The 21,744-nt window shown below is 36.2% G+C and overlaps 1 protein-coding gene across 1 annotated transcript; it reads right to left on the bottom strand.

Annotated features, from left to right (window-relative positions):
- Positions 1–2,994: 2,994 nt before the first annotated feature.
- nesd (SHC binding and spindle associated nessun dorma) lies at positions 2,995–21,391 on the bottom strand. Its single transcript, XM_085951000.1, has 9 exons — positions 21,298–21,391; positions 20,625–20,838; positions 19,564–19,777; positions 17,955–18,190; positions 17,351–17,499; positions 16,808–17,044; positions 15,526–15,813; positions 11,423–11,595; positions 2,995–9,455 (listed from the first exon to the last, which is right to left on the bottom strand). The coding sequence occupies exons 2-9, from the start codon at positions 20,818–20,820 to the stop codon at positions 9,335–9,337; spliced, it is 1,614 nt and encodes a 537-aa protein (XP_085807126.1). The 5' UTR covers positions 20,821–20,838; positions 21,298–21,391; the 3' UTR covers positions 2,995–9,334.
- Between the last annotated feature and the right edge of the window lie 353 nt (positions 21,392–21,744).

Raw genomic sequence — 21,744 nt, 5'->3', positions numbered from 1 at the left:
TTTGGAATATGCTTGCGTTCTACGATTCGAATTTGGAACAGTACAATTATTTACTCGATTTAAATTTTTAGTGCCGACGATTGATGTAATTTCGACGGCCCGTAGATGTGGAGGAACTCGTATAGTGCCACTCAAGCAGACTTGAGGCTCACAATACGATTTTGCACCAAAAAACCATGCCATTTATATGATTTATCGACGTAATTTAACAATAATTGGATGAAGATATTTCTATATCATTTTGCATATTTCTGATTAGGTCAAGTTAAAAGTGGCATGTAACCTTTTGTAAAAATCCATTAAGTGTTCAAATCTGGTTTCATTTGAATGTATGTAGGTATAAAATAATACGCCCACGGTGGCCGCGCGGCTTAAGCGTTGGAGTATAACGCCGTGGGTCCCAGGTTCGAATCCTGGGTCTGGCAAGTACACATATTGTTTTTCAATTTGTGTGTGAGTCAGGGTACGGACCTAATAGGTTGAGCAAGTGGCTGACATCCATTTCTCGTAAAAAACAAAATCTGTTAAAACAAGCCTCTACTCTGTGGAGGTCCATATGATTCTATTAGGATCGGACATGGTCGGGGAAAAAAAAGGTATAAAATAAACCTGAATTGCGAGTTACGATGGTGGTGCTTAGGGAATCCGATCCCGGGATTCCGGACAATTTTCGATACCTATGATTCCCGGGATTAGTAAACATAATCCCGAAACCTTCGGGATTGATTTTTTTATCAATCACAATCATTCTTATGTGTACTGTATTACATGTTATTATGTTAGTGAGGTGTATGTATCTGCACATGTCACAGGAGGAATCCCCGGATGCTCACGGATAATAAATAAGCAGTTTTTGTTGTCATACGCAATCGTAAGAACATCAGAAAAATAATAAATTCGTTAATTTAACCAGCTAGACGCCACTGACGTTCTGGCACGCAAATGGCGTCTAACTAGATACTGTTTCACTACACTACTGTCATTATGCCACATAGCCTGTTGTAGTGTTACAAAGAATATATTATTACATATTATCCCAGGTTCGAATACTTGGTCTGGCAAATACACAATTGTTATACACACATTAGGTATGGGCCTAATAGGTTGAACAAGACAAGTGGCTAACATCGATTTCTCGTAAAATCAAAAATTAATATAAACCTGCATTATGTGGATGCCCATAATATGATCTTTTTGACATCGATATGGCTTAAAAATGTTATTCATTTATTTACCTTCTGTGGTTGTTGAAGACAAACTTTCTTTTTTGCTTTTATATTGTGTGAATTTAAAGTTTAAAACATGCCTTTAACGCTAATGATTACATTAGCTTCAAAAGATTTCGTACATAACGACAGATTAAGTACGAAATAATGACAGATTAAGTAGCAAGCACCAAACGTGTGGGTCGCTAAAAGAAATTCCCTATAAAGCAAGGTTTTTCACCACTGCTGCAGTTTGAAATCTTGTTTCAGCTGTCAAGTCAAATACTATTACAGGATTACAATTTGCATAAGAAGAAAATGCATCTATCCATTGATAATAATAATATAAAGGTTCTTTAAAGATATATTCAGGTATTGAAAGTTGTTACCAGTGACGTCCCGTGGAGGTAAGCAGGCCATGCATTTATTACTATTACTCAAGGCGGCACATTATGAAGGAACGAACACGAATATTACAACTTTTTAAAGCAGTGGCGGTTTTTTATGAACCAGATCATGGCCCCCACATCCTAAAACGGGCCCCCCTACCTATCGCTAAGTTTAATGGCATGTGTGATGCACAACAGAAGCGTTATCAAAATTGTATTAAAGGTAAAAGTAAGGGCCTTCGGTTTATTTTTATACATCTACTTAAATTATGTAGTTGTCAAGTATCAACACAAAACAATAAAAATGCATCTAACCTCATTTTTTAAACATGTAAAATTCTCTCTCATGAAATAGCCCGCAGGCGACTTTTTTTACCTACTATTAGAGCAAATTTGTGATGTGTGTTTATCTTAAATATCTGATTGACCCGTCACACCGGGCCCCTAGGCTAGAGCCCTGTTAGCCCCCCCCCTTGTGGGGGCCATGAACCAGATGATGCGGTAGATGCATTAGAAAGTATCGGTGTCTTAGTTTAGAAAAATAGTCGAAGCATTAAAAATCCTGGTACATAACCTATCATAATATATTGTAATAACAATAACCAATGGCAGTTTATTGCATAGGAGATAAAATCACGAAGAAGCCTCCAAACCGGTCTGTTCTTCAAACTTCCACATTCCTAAAAACACTGCTGTTTTAGAATATGTGTATGTTGAAATGCTCTAATCCGCAATAGACGATGACGACTGAAATAGGTAGGTATCCAACAAATTTCCTAAGGTACAATTTGAGACTAAAATGAAATGGAACATACGTGAGCATTGGTTGAACACTATGCTTACGACACAATAGGTCACTTGTGAAGATACTATACAGGCCCCCAAATACTCTCCTTTCCTTTTTGGTTCTGCGGGCAATCTTGTCATACATACCACTGTCAATTAACATTTGTTGTCGAGATAGACATAGTTGCTGACCTGCTCGATGTGAGTGCCATTGATGAAGATCATTTTTGGTTCAGCAGATACTTTTCTTTCGATTTGATATCACTAAGCCGGGTCTCACATCTGAACCCGTTGAATATGTCAATGTGATTTTGTTGGTATTCACAAAACACATGTAATTCGACACTATAGATTGGAAAAAAAACAGCTGGTGTCGCATGCAACAAATTTCACTCATTTTGGCTGCCAACATTACGTCATTACGGCCTATGGGGACGGAATAAAGTTGCATTGTTGCGCCCAGTTTTGATTCATGACTAGGTATATCCCAGTCGTGATGATTTTCAATGTGCGACTGGGTTAAGGAATTAAGGCGATGAAACCAACACCCTTAGATATCAATTGCACCCTTATTTTGTACGAGGAATTATAATAAAACAAACAATTATATTGAGAGTATTATAATAATATATTTATTCGATAAATGCAACATTCTCTTATAATAAATTTTAATCTAAGAAATCTATAAACAAACAAACAAAAAAATACTTCAGGGTGAATACAATAAATTTTAAACATAAAAATAATAACATTACAATTTATTTTTATAAATTATAAATATTAAGGGAAAACTACCGCCGAGTGTTAGTGCATTTACTCATACAAATGACATGACGCAATATCCCAAATATTATGCAACATTATAGCCAATTTATCGCAACCATAACAAGAAAATGCAAGTGTAAACATGAGTCAAAAAAGTTCAGCGGCTTCTGAATTTTTACGTAATAGTTGTAATTTACATATCTGAAACCTGACAGAAAAATATGAACTACACAGAGCATTTTGACATATACCGATTTTCACAATCTGTCCGAACCTGTCAAATAGTACCACACAACGATTAACTAAAAATAAGCACATATGTTAAACTAATATTTACTGACTTCACAACTAAGTTATTTATCTTACTCTAACACATATTGCAGAGATTATACGCATTACAAATGCTTTCTCACTCGCACCTACTATAAGACATGCATTTTTGTGATTGTTCATATTATAAATATTAAGTTGCTGCAATGTCAACACTGGAAATAAATAGTAATTACGGTTTTAGATAGATACAGGCCAATAACAGTGCGAGGTATGCTATAAATGAAACTGCAGTGTCATTGAATCATTAGAGTTAGTAACCATTTTTCAGCTTCACTTTCATACATTTAAGCTCTGTCTTACAGTAAAACTACATGCTGTTTTTTCAATATGTATTTTATCCGGTGCATGGCTCAATGGGTTGAGAGAATGGCTAACAACTATTGCTCATGAAAAGTCTGTTAACCTTTTTTACGCCTCACGATATTACTATATCTGACAGGCTGCAGATTTTTAACGACACACTTGAATGTAGAGTGAAGCTCCTACTAAACTCGCTGTAATACTGATAATTTGTGACTTAGTATTTCATAATTATTCAAACAGAGATGATGTCACGGTTTGTTTAATTTTTTAGATTATGCAGATCAATCGACAGTGGTTAGTAATTTGAGTTTAAAGTCAGACGAGTGCGGCATGTCGATCACGGCCTCATAGAGCAAGAAAACTCGCTGAAGTCATAGAACCGGTTAATACAACCTTCACACTGTGGGGGCCCGTATGCTCCCCTTAGGATTTACCATAGCAATTTACTTTTATTAAATTTATACAAAGATGGTTTTTTTTCAACATCTTCGATTGCAACAAATAAATACGAAAACATTCCTTATACTGCCATACATACATTTTTGTAATATTGAAGTTCAGGTTAAATAAAAACATTTATTAAATATACGTAGAGTAGGTCGGTTTACCACCAAGGAGCCGTAATAAGAACACTATTTATTATCGACTTACATAGAAACCATTTTCTCTGATTGATATTGTACCACTAAAGCTTTAAACAAGGCCTGAACAAAAACAAACCATAAGTGCGAGCAGGTAAGCATTCGGCACACTTATATCTCCGCATTATGTGTTAGAGTAAGATAGATTTTCTACGGCTGAACTAAATATTTTTGTAAACGTCGCCGGTAAATACGGATTTCACTAATTACATTCATTTAAAAACTGCGAGCATGTGGTGCTGAAATTTATTGTTTTTGTGTTAAATTGGTTAACTATGTTGTGTTTAAATTTGGTAGCCGTACTGAGAAGCAACACGATAGTACATGTAACTTTTCATAGTTAAGTTTATAATAATAAATTCTACTGTGCGTTATACGCAAGAAACACGGCTTCATTTTGCCGAACAATAGCCGCTCTCTATATATCATCACTCAGAGGCTTTAAGACATTTTGAATGCATCATGTCATTGTCTGTATGGGTAAATGCAAACCAACGGACTGCATAGCTCGTCTTAATAAAATTATAAAACTGGAAACAACGTACAATTAATTTTAGTATTCAACACAGATCTGAGATCGAAATAGGTTAATAATATTTTTTTCTCAATAATTTAACTGCAATTTTCTATAAAAGTAATAATCAATTTCGTAATATTAACGTAATAATATATTGACTTAGTGGAGTAAAATAAACATAATTCATTATATCAAAGGTAAAACTCATTATGTGTAATGAGCAGTTTTTTTACATATTGCACTTATGGGGCCACGTGTGCAGTATAAAAATCGAAAATTAAGAATTAGGTGTACCATCCAGTGGCGAAGGGTGGAGGTAGGCTGTTAAGATCCGCCATAAATTGTGCACATTAAACTTTGTCAGTCATATGTATTTGTTTTTATTGAACTAAGACTACAATTTACAGGTGATGTTGGTTAGTTTTTAAAAATTAATTAAGCCCTGTCTAACCAACCCATAACAGTTTTGGTATACTTTGTGCAATACGACAAAATTGTGCACACTTTTTCATTCATACTTATTCGTTTTTGTTGGATTAAGAATACATATTACACATATTGTTGGTTCATTTTTTTAAAATTCATTAATTCCTGCCGAAACTGAACTATAATAGATAAAAAAAATATTATTCTATCTATAAAATATCCAAAGTTATGCATGATTTAATTGCATAATTTTATATTATATTTTAGAGACAACTGAGTATTTTTTGACTATTATCTATTACGGCTTGGTTTGCGCAGCGTTTAATTGAATTTTAAAAACTAACCGACACCATCTGTAAATTGTAGTCTTATTTCAATGAAAACAAATACGTATGACTGACAAAGTTTAGTGTGCACTATTTATGGCGGATCTTAACAGCCTACTTCCACCCTTCGCCACTGGTAAAATCGATAGCTAAGTATGAACAGAACTCATAGGAAAAATGTATTCGAACATACATAATTTGAACACACCTTAAAAATATTAAATTGGACGCCCGATAGGACATGAACACTGGTTCCATTAGAGTCTAATGGAACTTACTGGGGCAGCCTTCTCTCGGCCCTGATAAAAGCAGAGAACCAAGGGGGTAGAAAGTCTTGGGTCACTCAAAAGATGACGGAACTTAAAGGTGACCAGGTTCCATGAGGGAACAACCAAGAAGAAGAAACTACTCAACATAAGAGAACAATTCATGTGCTATTATGAATTTCTTGAATGAGAAAATACAGGGCACAATAATGACATACATCTTTAAATAACAGTTCAAATTAAGCACCCAAAAGTTTTAATTTTTAACCTTTAAATGGCACGTGGGCCCGCAAGTGAAATAGTTTATTATTACACTTAACAAGTGTACTTCTGATACTATATTAACCTAGGAACTAATATAACATAAAATTCGATTAAAATTATTTATATTCATGGACGGCATCCACAGTGGGGTGAATCGGAGAAGCAAATGGTAACCAATATTGCAAAGATGCCGATGTTACGTTAAACTAACTAAGTGTGCACTCGTTGCATAGTTAACATTTGCGGCGAAGGGTGGAGGCAGGCTGTGGAGATCTGACATAAATGGTGCACGTAAATCTTTGTTAATCATACTTATTTGAATACGTGTATTAATTAAGGCGCTAAGTACCAAAAACAAAAAAACTAACATTTTTATAAAGTGTTCTACATACTAACGCACATAACTTCAACTATGGTCTAAGTGCCTCAAGCAAGTCAAAAAAATACAGCAAAATATTTAAATCTGTCGATGTTGTAAGTCCGTTGGCCTGTTTTATTTATAATGCTGTAAATAGCACTACAGTAGTCAACCTCATTCAATATAAAATGGCTGACGATGGTGTGTTGACACTTGCGAGTTCTTAATACCTAAAATTATAGAAGCTGCCGTGATTGCTTCACACTGTAAAACCACATTTTTCAAAAGGTCTGCTTCATGAAATTTTACTGCAATGACTCGGTATTTTGTAACTACAGGCAATACTACTTTTTGGTACTTAGAGCCTTAATTAATACACGTATTCATTTGTTTTCATTGAACTACAAGCAGATATTGGTTAGTTTTTAAAATTCAATTAAACCCTGCATAAAATAAACCATGATATTAGAAAAAAATATTTTTTCTCTACTATTTCTCTACCCTGCCATTAAATCATAAATAATTTTAAATATTTTATAGATAGAAGAATACTCTTTATATAATATGGTTTGGCAGGGTTTAATCGAATTTCAAAAATCAAAAACATTTGCAATTTGTTTTCTTGATTCAACGAAAACAAATAAGTATGACTTACAAAATGTACATTATTTTTGTCAGATCTCACAGCCTACCTCTACTATTAGTCGTGGGTCCCATGTTCGAATCCTGGGTCTAGCAAAGTACACACCCATTTCTCGTAAAAACATAATCTGTTAATACAAACCTCCACTCTGAGCAGGCCCATATCATCGGTGTTTTGTAAAAAGGGCGAATTAACCAAAATGCTATTTTACAGGAGGATTTTTAACTATTGACATTTATTCGTTTATGACCTGTGGATGATTATAAATATCAAACAAATTTATAATAAAGCTTAGAAAGAATACTGTCATTATAATAGGCATTATTATATACTATTTTAAAAGGCCTAATATGTCACATTCGCTTTTTATTCGTAATTTTAATTAATTTAATTTTAGTCGATTATCTTTTTTAAGTACTTTCCTGCGGATACACAAATTCGCCGTTTTTACACAACAAAGCTAGTGGGGTACATATTGTATTTTCATTAAAATCTCGATTTCGTCAAAATGGTTGATTCGCCCTTTTTACAAAACACCAACATGATCTTATTAGGATCGGACATGGTCGAATGAGATGTAAGAATTAATATTTTTTTGTTATACCCAACAGACAATATTGAATCCATTTTACTATGCATTCAATTCTTAACGTCTGTATCTATGGTAACCAAACATCGTAACATTGAGAAAAACTCTTTTTCCTTCACTGTTTCTCCCCATTGCGTACTGTCCCTTATTATATAAATTTCAAGATGGAATGTAAAAACATAGCATCGCTTTTATTCCCATATTTTTACAAAACATATAATTTAACCTTCAATTTGGTGTAATTCAAAAATATTATCAACAATGCCACCATACGAGTAAATTATTGGACAGTATTATGCATTTGTAGATCAAGAAACAATATAACACGCAGATTCTGATAACATTCATTCGTACGTAAAAGTTATGTTTTAAGAAAATCGAAGGCGAAATGGACATAATATTATGAATCTATTTCAGGCATGTCCAAATTCATATCTTCTCGTCCCCTCACTCCTGCGGCAGGCCATGAGCGATGCATTATGAATCAAGCGTCACGACAATGTTACTTTGAAGAAAGCTTGTTAAATCATATCATATTATTGCAACAGAATGTATACGCTTTATAGATTTTCACGACTCAATTTCTATTTGACCTATGATGGTGCGATCAAACAGAATCCAATCCGCGATCGACGGATATAATATCTACGTGAATTAGATACTATTATCATTTCCAAATTATGATAAATCCACAATTCAATATTTACGATAAACTATGCTTTTGTGTTTCAAACGCAACTAACTGGTTTCAACATTAGTTTCTTCTATCCGCCGTTATCATATTTTAAATTAGAAAAATATGACGATTTATTATTTCAATATTTCCACACAAAATTTTGATAATATTACATTGTTTGACATGACTTTTAACTGATTATCTGTCAACGGAACATAAATTCGAAGAAATATTTAGTTAATATTCACAGAAATATATCTATCATTCAAATGTACAACGGGACTTGAACATGTAACCACTGGATTCGTGCCAATATGGTGTACCAATTAAACTACAGGTTTAATGAACTATTAGCAAGTGCATGTACGTTATAACAAAAATTTGGAGTGATCCGGGCGTTGGTTGATAACACAAAAACCAACATTAACGCAATTTGATAAGCATTTCATGTAAGAACTACTAGTTAAATTTGTCGTAATTAAGTAGGATGCCTATAGCTTAATTGGTAAAGCACGTTGGCATGAATCCAGTGGTGACAGATTCAAGTCCCGTCAGGCATCTTTTTTTCTAATACATGTTTTCAAATTATGTATACATATTCAATAATAGATCATATTAGAAAAAGCTCACATATTTACAGAATATTGAAAACAATTACGTAGAATTTACAACCGTGCATTTAACTTGGAAGTCGGTTTACTAAGTTTGGTCAACGTTGTACTTGTATTAGTTCGATCCTCGGCACTTTAATTATCTCAGTTATCAAAAAAATGTTGATTGATCTATAAATGCATATGGCAGTTGAATTGTTACAGAAAACATTATTTGCTTGTGAAACAATAATCGTTTAGAAATTGGAGATCTCTCCTTCTATCTCAGGGCAGGCGTGCTCATCGAGTGGTGCGATGAAGACCTGGCTCACGTCACTCTCCGAGAACATGCAGTCTGTTATTTTGATGTCGCTGTAACTGAAAAATAAAAAAAATCATTCAGACTGTTATTAAGTCATAAACTAAAATAACCTTTAAAATCTATTGCAACCAGCTTTTACATTTTGATCTTATAAGTCTGTTCTATGTTGACACGGCCTCAGTTCACTACAAATGACACTTAGGGAGCTGACATATTTTTTTTCTAAAGCATCGATGACATTGAGCTACTTTACAAGCTGCTAGTCGGCGAGTTTAAAAGTGGGCGAGTAAGCTAGTGCGATTGTGATGATGACACACAAAACTTTCCACTCGCTAAGAAGCCAACAAGCTAGCGAGTTAAATCCATATGTTGTTTCTTTAAGTTGCGGTGAATGTAATTAAAAGTTCATTGGGATTGACGCCTGCATACAAGTTTGTTACGGTCGACAGTTTCATATACCTTGGATCTCTTGTAACTCGACATAATGATATTACAGAAGAAATCAACAAGAGAATCATGTATGCGAATAAATGCTACTTTGGCCTGTTAAGACATTTTAAGTCCCGCTTACTATCTCGTCGAACTAAAAGCACTCTTTACAAAACACTTGTAAAGCCAGTGCTCACCTACGCATCGGAAACCTGGACATTAACTCTGCGAAATGAACGAGCCCTGAACATCTTTGAAAGAAAAATTCTACGCCGTATATATGGACCGATCAGGGATGGCACCAATTGGAGGAGAAGATATAATGCTGAGCTCTACGGACTGTACGAAGATTGCAGCGCAGTTCAATCAATTAAGATTGGGAGACTGCGATGGCTAGATCACGTGCACCGTATGAATGACAATGAACCGGCAAAGAGAGTGATGTCCAGCAATCCAATAGGACGTAGAAGAAGAGGGAGGCCAAAGAGTCGCTGGTTAGATGGAGCTGCCAGTGACTGCCGTATTCTGGGGGTACCAAATTGGAAAGCGGCCACACTGGATAGGGACAGGTGGAGGGAGCTGTTGGAGGAGGCCAAGACCCACACCGGGTTGTCGCGCCCCTGATGATGATGATGATGGGATTGACGCCAGACCCCAATATTGTAAGGGTACATTGGATATTATACTTTATGTATCTTAAAACGTCATTTTTGGTACTATTTGGACGTATTGTCGACCACTATCACTCTACTGCGCAGACTCAGATCGGCCCACACGCCAACGAATAGCGAGTAAAGTAGCCCGGCTTTCAACTTTTCTCAGTAGATTGTTTACTATCTACTTGTTAGCTAGTTCGATGATGACACTGGGCGAGTTTACAAGCAGATTGTAAATTTGCCGGCTTGTAGATTGTAAAGTAGCTCAATGTCATTGAGCCTTTACACTACGCTTCATAGGGAAGGAAGAGTGTTTATAACATAGGCAACCGGATAACAGTACGATATAAACCATTCAATCAAAAACATGTGTGTCGAAAGAGCGCCGGGAAAAGTTTCTGACAACGCGTAAAAGTTGAATTCTCTGGGACTGTCCCAAGAATCTCAACAGGAAGTCTCTCTCCAACAGGAAAAATGCAGGCAATCAATTTTCAATCGGAAAATTGAGGTAGAAGATCCAAACCGCTGTCTCTCCATGAGTCCCCCTAGAGTCGTCGTTGCCCTACCTCTTTCCTACCTCACCGACCTTCACATCATGTAAGCAAGGAAAGGAGCCATAGGTCCTTCTTACATCTCGACCGTTCCATCGGCCACCAACGGTCAATGTTCAACAACAACGCCATCTCCAGATTGCCCGAAAAGATATTAATTAATTCACAATAGTCAATACCAACACATCGACCTTCTCTAGTCAAAGAAGCCGTGAAGAAAATAAAGCCGTATCAGCGTGTAAGTATGTCTACATTTTCTTTCCATATCTTACGAAAACGGAGTCGTATTTCCTACGCAGAAGTTTACCCACATGCTAAAACATATACTTAGAACAATTTTATGTTGATACGGTAAAAGGCATGACATAAACATAGGGAGGTGAGTACCTTCTGAGGAGATCAGTGTTTCCTTTTGAAGAGTCAGTGACGAGGGTGGTCTGGTAACGGATGGCCGCCTCCGAGAAGCCTTTGAAGGTGCAGCGTGTCACGGAGAGGCGAGCCCCTTCGTATATCTGAAGCATCACCTCGCAGTCTTCCAGGATGCAATCCTCCAGTTCCACCTGGACAATAAACAGAAAAATTCAATATGTATATGATTACAACATACATTTGGTAAAAAAAAATTTACATGAGAATAAATATTTAAATAGATACAGTCAAACTTCAATGTAATGTAGCAATTTGGACGAGGGTGTCTCCATTAGAGCGCAAAGTTCTCTACCCATATAATAAACAAGTTTTTCCGAATGCGTATGAAAATTGACAAATCTATAAGTAATGTAACCTGTTTTTAATTATACGTACATAATTATTTAACTGAACAAATAAAAAACAAACTACCTTTTTTTAATTCAACAAATAATTCAGAAGTTTTGAGAATGTAACATTCTTTATTGAAAATACAGTAGAACCTCGATATAACGGAAAAATGCGGATGAGGGTAAGTACATTCAAGCCGAAAGTCCGTTACGTAAACGTTAAATAAATTCTTTCCCGTTTGTCCATGTTTTAAGGGTAGGATTGCGACGATGTGTTTAATTGTAGTTACCAATTTAAACTTATTGATTGGAGTAATAAATGCATCAATTCACTTGGAGTAAACAAATTAAACTGCTGTGCAGCTGTGTGAATTAGCGGTCACTGTTGCAAACGTCAGTGCTACGTTCAGTCTACGAGCAGGACGGCATTATGACCCGAATTCGAGTACGAGAGGTATGACATGATTATCATACGCACAATTTGCACATCTGACTGGATATTTTGTCTGTTATATCCGAAGTCCGTTATATCCAATGACATTAATATGGACGAAGCATCTAGAAAATAAAATGACACTCACTTTGTGTCGGGTCTGCCGGATGGCGAAATTCATATTTTAATATCGGTATCCTACGCTCAAATGAACATTCTGCTTGCAAGCGGTCTGGCGACACCGCTGGGTCTGCCCATACAAAATTTCTGACTGTCAGGTTTCGACTCCACCGTTATTATTATGTTACAAAATGCCAATGTGCCTAGTTAAAAATTGTAAAAAAATCTACCAAACACTCCAAGAAAGATGGGATATCACTTTGCATGTGTTAGTATTATTTATTATTTATAAAATGCCATTTTAACACTATACGGTCCGCGAATTTTCGCGAAGAACCTACGCCAATATCCGGTATTTTTTAATGAAAATCAACAAATTTCGATCGCGAAGTTAAAAATGATATAACTTTTGAACCTATTGATATATTTCAATAAAATTTTCAGAAAATACTTAAAATATATCAATGCATCAAATTGTGTCATTTATTTAACACTTGTCAACCTCTGGCCCGCGTTCCATAAAGGTAAAGTATATAATTTGTAAATTTTCGTAAATTGTTTATTATATGTTATTAGATTAGTTCAATTTGTTAAATATAATGTAAAGGAAACAGCCTATTGATATAAAGCAATCACAATATATTATTTTTTAATTAAAAAATGTAATAAATATTCAAATACAAAATGTTTTACACCGCTATAGAATACGTATCAATTCATTTTTAGCGCTACTACTCATATCTCTGATTATCAAATATAATAAAATAACAAAGACTTCACACAAACTGTGAAGTGTTTAAAAATAAATGCACATTCATTCCCGAACGAACACTAATCTGATTTATGGGTTTTATGGCTGAGGCAGTGCAGTGGCGTGCATATTTTCGAGTAAATTCAAATAAATAAAATGCACGCATATACATTCCCACCGTTTATTACAATTTGGTATTATTGTAGGAATCGAGACCATCCAATAACAGTGCAGAGGCGTGCGTAAAAAATTCATATAACAAAATCTATGAGCAATAGGATTGTAAAACAAACATCTACATTCCACAAAAATATTTGAATCAACACTCAATCTTATGGATAATACCTTTAGATAACTGGCTAGGCACGAAATAATTATTATCACACTAAAGCTGAAATTATTTGAAATAGTTTATAAAACTATGAATGTAAAATGAACTAACAACTACTACACTTTTTTTTAAATTATACGAAGAAAACCAATTACCAATATGTAGATGTAGAGGTACTTTACACTCTTTGGACATGTAAATAGTTTCTTTTCGAAGTTTATGTGAGGAACACACTTTACACTTTCTTCTTAAACGTTTATTAGTGTCGGAAATCCCCGGAAATATTTGATTGTGATTGAAAATTACACTAAAATCTCCGATATCTTCAGTCACTGGGAATATCTGACATACAATCCGCATAGTTTTCCTCTGTTTAAAAACGAATGGTCCTCCATTTTAAAAAGTTTTTTTGGAGATAAAACTAATAAAAAATATATATCCTAGCTGAAATATACTTAGATTAATTATTTTTTCAATGAAATTAGTGCAATATAAATAATAATAGCTATTATTTATGCAGTTACACAAGCAATAATCTCCCGAAAAAAGCGAACGAAAATGACAACGCGATACAAGTTCACATTTATAACTATTCTCATTTTCAAGTTAAGATTTCTATCATGGATGATGAAGCATGGTGGGTGGATGTTTCATGGGTAATAAACCATTAATGACAAATTATCAAATAGGATGCAATTTCATAGCGAAAAATCGCGTTCATTTAAAAAAAAAAGAATGCAGGTTCATAAATGGGTGACTACCACTGAAAAGGGTCGACAATTAAATTTCGACATTGAAGTGACGACACTGGAATATAACATTGAGTGTTTATTACCGTTTTCGTTTACGTCTCGTGATTCAGCCGTCTAGAAATGGGCTTGTAACTAATAAAAAAAATGGTATAGGTACAAAAAAAATACTGAATGGTATTACGTCCGCCATCTCTGTAAAAACCCCGAAATATTTTTTTTCCATCATGCTTTTACTTCTTGCACATGTCATTCAACCATCTGTCGATAGATCTTGCAACCAAATATTAAATTTCATATTTATTTTTCACAGTAAAGATATGCCTATGTGAGGACGCCACGTAGGCGTCACCGGATCGTAACGTTCGGCTTGCAAAGGACGCCAATGTGGCGTGACCGGACCGTAAAGTGTTAAGATATTGATGAATGTTTATTCAATGCAATTGAATAACAGGAACCATTGGACGGTCAGTCGCCTGTGATTCGCTGGGCTCGCTTGCGTCTAATCTCCGAGAAGTCGTAAGTAACCGAGAATCTGTTTCTAACGCAATGAGTCATGACACTAATACGCCATTACAATAAAGGTTATATTACTATAAATTCTCGAAGCTTGTATCGCATAATGGAAACGGATACGTCAATGGTCACGTGACATCTACCTATACATCTGTGAATGACTTTCATGGACAATTTCTCGTGCGCGCCGGGTATGAAGTGATTCGTCCATTTAATATGTCATTGGTTATATCGAGGTTCTACTGTACATACATAATTTGAAAACATCTCTAGTAGACATGTTTCTGAGGTGTTTTCAAAATATGTACTTATCTTCAAGAAGAATATTATATTCTTTCTTAAAGTGAATTAATCGTTGAAAATAAAAATAGTCCATTAAAATGTTAGCAAATGCATGTACTTCAAGACTAAAATTTGGAGATATTCTGATGTCAGCTATTTTTTTTATCAGAATCAACGTAAGTACAACAGTAGTAGTAGATTCTTCTGGGAGTGTAGGCGACTCATTTAGATGATTGTATCGTTATTTTCAAATGACACTAACACCGTTCCAAATTGATTTTGTTGTGGCCGCAATGCCAGAAGAATATGTCCTTCTTTTCTTATTATCGGTACCTTGATTCAAACCACAAAAGCCCGTTATTAAATAGTTAAATCAAATGCCCAGTGGGGGAGACCAAAATACTAAAGTCCGCAAACATTAAAAAAACAGTCTACAAATGACTATGTTCATTTATATTCCATTGCGGAAGGAAAACATGTGCAAATGTGCTAATGAACAAGCAAATGTCGTCATATTTACTTTGTTATATGGTTGAGTTATAGTGCTCACCTGTGAGTTGGCATGTGCAACGACTCCCGTGTAGAATCCCTTCAGGTGGCAATTGGTCATTCTGAGCCGGGTGGCCCTGTGCGCAAGGACAGCCTGTGAGGGGGATCCCCTAGCCGTAGCGAGGCGGCAGTTCTTCAACTGCACGGTTCCAGCTCGTACAGCCACGCCCGTGCTGGCGTCTCCGCAATTTACTTCAACCCCTGTGAGTATGATGGAGCCGCTGATCGGCAGAGCGGTTGCACGAGCTTCTGGACATGTTATAGACACGCCTTCCGTGACAGCTGCTATCTGGTAACGTGAAGATAGACTTTTTAGTTCTATTCAACATACACTCCAATTAATAAGTTTTTTTTCACAGATGCATGTGTGCAACAAACTGATTTTAACTTCACAATTCAACCCATGATAAATGATGAATAAATGACATAATTTGATGCATTGTTATTTTATGAGAAATGGATGTTAGCCACTTGCTCAACCTATAAGGTCCATTTCCAAATACACATTATGAAAAAACATCTGAATTTTCCTAAACAATACACACCCGTTCGGCCATCGTGGGCTCAACCTATTAGGTCCATACTCTTGATTTCCAATACTCATTTTGAACCCAGTACCCACAACATTAAAAGCCGACACATTACCTCCGGCTCAGCCATCCAATATGTAAAATGATAATACATAAATATTATATTCTACACGTTGGTTGATTGGTCGATAGCTATTTCAGTTATAACACAATAATTATTAATACCTACTACAAAATAAAGGATTTGTCTTTGCTTAACTCATAGAAAGAGATGGGATCCTCTCTCACCAACACCAGTAACTATTCAAGAATAATTTACTACATACTAACCTTTTCTATGCCTCACGATATTACTATGGCAGTATCTGACAGGCCGCAGATTTTTAATGACACATGTTGAATGTAGAGCGAAGCTCTTAATACAATCAGTGTAATACCGACAATTTGACAATTTGTGGCTTAGTATTTCATAATTATTCAAACAGATGGCACTGTGTGATTAATTTTTGTAGATTATGTAAATCAATCGACAGTGGCTAGTAATTTGAGTTTAAAGTCGGACAAGATTAGTATGTGCAGCCTGTCGATCATGGCCTCATAGAGAAATAAAACTCGCTGAAGACATAGAACCGGCTAAATAGAAACCGTATTAACTTAATTATCTGTACTTCCAAACAGGACCTAAAGAGCAGACGTGAACAAAAAAGAAAGAACACGGTTGATAAAGAATAAAATGGCGTAATCAATACTCACTGTGTAGTCATCACCGAGGTGCGTATCGGCGGGCAGGAAATGCTTTCCGCCGCACAACATAACCACAGACGATGGAGGCGGTCTGTGTGGACGCAAGGCGGACTGAAGAGAGGGGGCGCATCCCACATCCATGTTGTTCGCAGCGTCAGACATTCCGTGGGAGAGGAGCCAGCGCTTGGCCGACTCCAGGCACGACACGTGAGACTCCAGGGGGCCACCCGTCCAAACTATTATCCTCTGCAATTATACGACAAACAGGTGTGAAATTTGCTTTCTTCGAAGTATTTATAATTCAGATAATACACTGAATAAATGATCTGCACCTCAAAATCTTAACATATCATATATGTAGCTTTTATCAGTATGACCCATTTATCCACGTTTTAATTTTTCGCAGACCGCACAAAGTGCAAATATTGCAGATGTATCATTATTATTATTAGGGGATTCTAATCTGAAGTAAAGCTTCAGAGACAGGCGTTCTAGTAAGCTAGGAAACCACTTACAAACAATCACGAAAGCGGTAACTTGAATGTATAATACCTGTGGGTTTCCCGGTAGGGGTTTGTTGTTGACGGCGTCTGGAGAAAATCTGCGCAGGGCAGGGTTCTGCAAGGCTTCCCAGCGCAGCCTCACCTGCTGAAGCTCGTAATATAATTGGACCAGTTTTGATACATCCTCTTTACTGCAATCTAAAACGAACAAAAAAAATGTACAATACAAGGCATGTTAGATTCATCAAGAAAAAACCCAATTTTGAAAAACCTTAGAAACATACATAAAAAAAATCTAAAAAAAAAAGTTGAACTGAGCGGGACTTCAACTCATGTCTTTCATTTTCTGGGTGAGTATTTCGCCTCTATGCTATCTACTAGGTTACTGCCAAAAGTTGATAAGTCTCGAAAGTTATGGAGTAATTACAATTTGAAGTTTGACATGCCCTCTAAAATCAGGCATAATGCTAATTTCTTTATGCTTTATGTTCATGTTCCATATATTGGATGACCTTGATTTTTTTTTCTAGCATACATATTTATACACACTCATAATCGGTTGTTAACCCTAAATAGCTCAATTATTATCGACTTACCAACCTTTGGCAGTAACATATTTCTAACATGTGCTTCTATGCTGATGCATCACTGACCTAAGAAATCGTCATCGGTGTCGCTGGGCATTGTGTCTTCCATCTCGGAGATCCTCTGCTGGAGGCGCTGAGCATCTTGAATGAGGCGGGTCAACAATTCGGGCGGGGCACTGCCGCAGCCCTGTGACCACATGGAGCACCTTGCCTCTACGTTACGTGCAAACCAGCAGCCCGAAGACGTGCCCGACTCGTCTCCATCCAGATCCCACGGCAGCCATATTTGAGTGTAGAAATATCTACCAGTAAGACAAATTTGTAGATTACAAATATCACATTCTCCAATATACAATTCATTCGCTCAAAACCCTTGAAACTTGGGAAACCTTTTCATGAGGTGACCAATCCACATCGGATTGTAGAAACAATCGAAAAAAAATGTCAGTTGTATTCAAACCGAGCTGTGATACTTCGCTCACTTTTTGACATTTACGACCAGTATAGTCTGGCAAATCATCATGAATAGTCACGCTTGAACAACACTACCAAATTAGCCAAATTCACTTTGAAAATCAGTCGCCGATTTGCGCAACTTGTAGATGTTGTTTTACTGCAAAACTGCGTTCAGCGATGAGGCTCATTTTTGGTTTAATGGAATTGTAAGAAAAATTGCCGCATATGGAGTGAGACCAATTCAGAAGACTCTACAAACTCCACTACATCCACAAAAATGTTTACACACCGGTGGCATCGTTGGACCTTATTTCATCAAAAATGAGAACGAAGCTCGCATTAAGGTCAATGGAGATCATTACCGGACATTGATAATGGATTTTTTTTTTAAAATATTGATGACATTGATCTGGACGAGACGTGGTTTCAACAGGATAGCGCTACATGCGGGATAAGTTGATTTCGAGAAATAGACACGCCAATTGGCCTTCAAGGTCGTGCGATTTGACGCCTCTGAATTATTTATTGTAAGATTATTAACTAGATATTAAACAGTAAATCACTTGACACAACCAGTTGTTCAGTGAGGCAGATATTCTTGAATGACTTAGGATTCCTGGCTTTCCCTATGACCAAAAGATTCATTTTGTGTGCTCCGGTTGCATTGGAGCACGGCATAACTGTGATGCGGTCCTTGGGCACTTTCCTCCCTGGTACATTACTATCTTCGCTATGAACGTACGTTTTACGAAGGAGAAGTTTCCAAAATAAGCCCAGCCCGTCTCATCTGCATTGTATACTTGCGGCGGACTACTGAATTTGACAATCGAATACCGGCGAATTATAGAGCTTGATTTTGTGCTTTCAACTAGTAAAAATAACGGCGGATTATAGTAGTTGTCAGATAATCGAGCGGCGGATTACTGAGAGTGTACTGTATTGATCTTTCGAATAAAAAAAAGGATGATTAAAACATAATTTTTTGTATTATTTTTACAATTTCAAGTTCTATTGTGCTTAAATAAACAAATTTTATAACCTCCAAAATTAATGTATTAAAAAATGGTAAAATACTATTTCCCTACTATTTAGTGGATTTAGCCATTCACCCAGTCTATTGGGCCAATGCTCGTCTCGCACACACTTGAAACAACATGTGAATTTTTAACTTACGGTCCGCTCCAGTATGGTTATAAAACGGATAGAAGAGAATGCTAACCTGTACAAGTGAATGAAGTGAGCCGTGGCTTTAACATCGAGGGCGTTGTTGGGCTGCTGCTTGAGTGGCCATAGCTGCTGCAGAGGGACACAATGGCGCGCCGGCAGATGCACCTTCTCCTCCTGCACCCCGATGACCTCCACCTCGGCCGAGAGGACACTGTCCACGTTCAGCTCTTCCACTGTCACGTACACCACGCATGGGAAGCGGACACCTGCGGAACATAGTGCACAATTCAGTGGGGAAGAAAACCACACTAATATGTTTAAAAAGGGAACACAGAAATATGGGGCTAAAAGTGGGTTATCATCTGGGTGTGGCTGTAAGATAGTACGTTTCTTGAGTGTGGAGAAATATGTGATAAATTAAACGTGTTCTTTTTTACACTTGTATCATAATATGTGTTAAAGTTTATTACGTAAACAAAACGCACATTCAACAATGATAGTATTGAGGACATTCAGCAGGCTTTGTATAATATCTGGCATTATGTCATAAACCAAAACTGGCTTCGAAGCCTTGGTCCATGGCTTTCTTATTTCTATCTGTTCATTTATCTCTTAATCTGTATTGTGTGCTTAAGTCATACGACAGGGGTCACTGAAAAAAAGGGGATGATCTCTTTGCACTGACGAGTTGATTCTGGTTCAAGAAGCATATTTTATTCATGACTTGATTGTTCAAGAAGATGTAATTCCGGGAGTACAACATGACCTGTGAAACTGATATAGTTTAACGTGAGCTGCGCGAATAAATAATATATCGGAACGGCAACTGAGTGATGTTAATATTTGTGAAGTTTACCAATTTTATGATTCATTCATGCGTTTGCTAACTAATTTCAAAATTCAAAACAGAAATAACGCATAAGGCAATTCTTGAGTTGAGTCTGACATGAGTTACTGACCGGTTGAAGGTTACTAACAGTGACTCTTGCAGAAACGCATACTAAACGATCTCCCAGTTAAAATCGAATGAGTAATTCTCTGCTTGCAGTAAACATAAACAAACAAAAAAATAATTAACTGAATAGGTAGGTGCCTATTTAATATAAATATTACCTAATTGTTGACAAGTATCCCTTGGCAATCTCCATAAAGCATCCCAGCCAGCCGGTTCTAGGACCAATTGAGCTCTGAAAGCCCATTCAGAGCGCACTTGAACCGCTTGCAGCGGGGTCGTTCGCTGCAGAATGTCCCTGAACTCGGAAACCAGCTCCGGAACCGACAGTTCAAAACGCCACACGGCGTGCGACATTTTTCTTAAGATTCAAAGCTGTAAACACATCACGGAAAATATAAACATGACAGCTCGGTGACGTTTAATAATAAACTTTGAGGCATTCTTAATTTTAAAATTGGAACGAGCGGGATTATAATTCATATTTCGAACAAACATCGAAAGTTTACCTTCATAAATATCAAATGTGACATTTCAGTCTATAACATAGAAGGAATGTAAGAAAATCTTGATGATTTTATTTGTGTGGACGGGGTTCAATGACAGATCGCGTAGGGATGCTGTTTATTGATCGTAAGGTCGTAGTTTCACATAAAATTGGACAAGTTCAATGTCAACTGCAAGTGACATTGAAATTTATCATTTTGTGCAAATACGCATTAGATAAAGCATTTTAGCATCTCAGTTGATTGTCATGGGATGTAATATGACTTCGGTATTGTTATTATATCAATTCAGACGAAAATCAAGCATTAAATACAATAAAAAACTTACATTTTTAAATAACAAGAAATGAACGCAACTGAAACACCATACGCACCTATTTGAATTTTTGAACTAAAGTTGCCAAACTTGACATTATCTTTCCCGCGTGAAAATGAAAGGTTAATTATTTTATTTTGCCTATTTTAGAATTTTAAAAAGGTAAATAAATCGTAATATCGTATAATTTAAAAAAAATCTCATAAATTAATTACAAGTCGTAAATAATTAATTCTGAAATATATACACCTGACGTAAATCGCATAATATTATCCTTTTTACCTCATGTAAAAACTCAATGGTTTAATACCAACTTGTTGCTATGGTTTTATTAATATTGTTAACTACATTTTTTCCACTCTCAACAAAGCAAGTTCATTAACTTTATTCAACAGTGTTCATCCTAGTAGTGTATCTATATTATAAAAGGGAAATGTTTGTGGAAGAGGTTTGTGCCTA

This window comes from Rhyacophila brunnea, unplaced genomic scaffold (genome assembly GCF_057557595.1).
Source record: "Rhyacophila brunnea isolate RB1 unplaced genomic scaffold, BYU_Rbru_1.0 scaffold_24, whole genome shotgun sequence".
Classification (NCBI taxonomy): domain Eukaryota; kingdom Metazoa; phylum Arthropoda; class Insecta; order Trichoptera; family Rhyacophilidae; genus Rhyacophila; species Rhyacophila brunnea.
The sequence above is the reverse complement of the archived record's forward strand: the minus strand, read 5'-3'. Positions and strand labels throughout refer to the sequence as shown.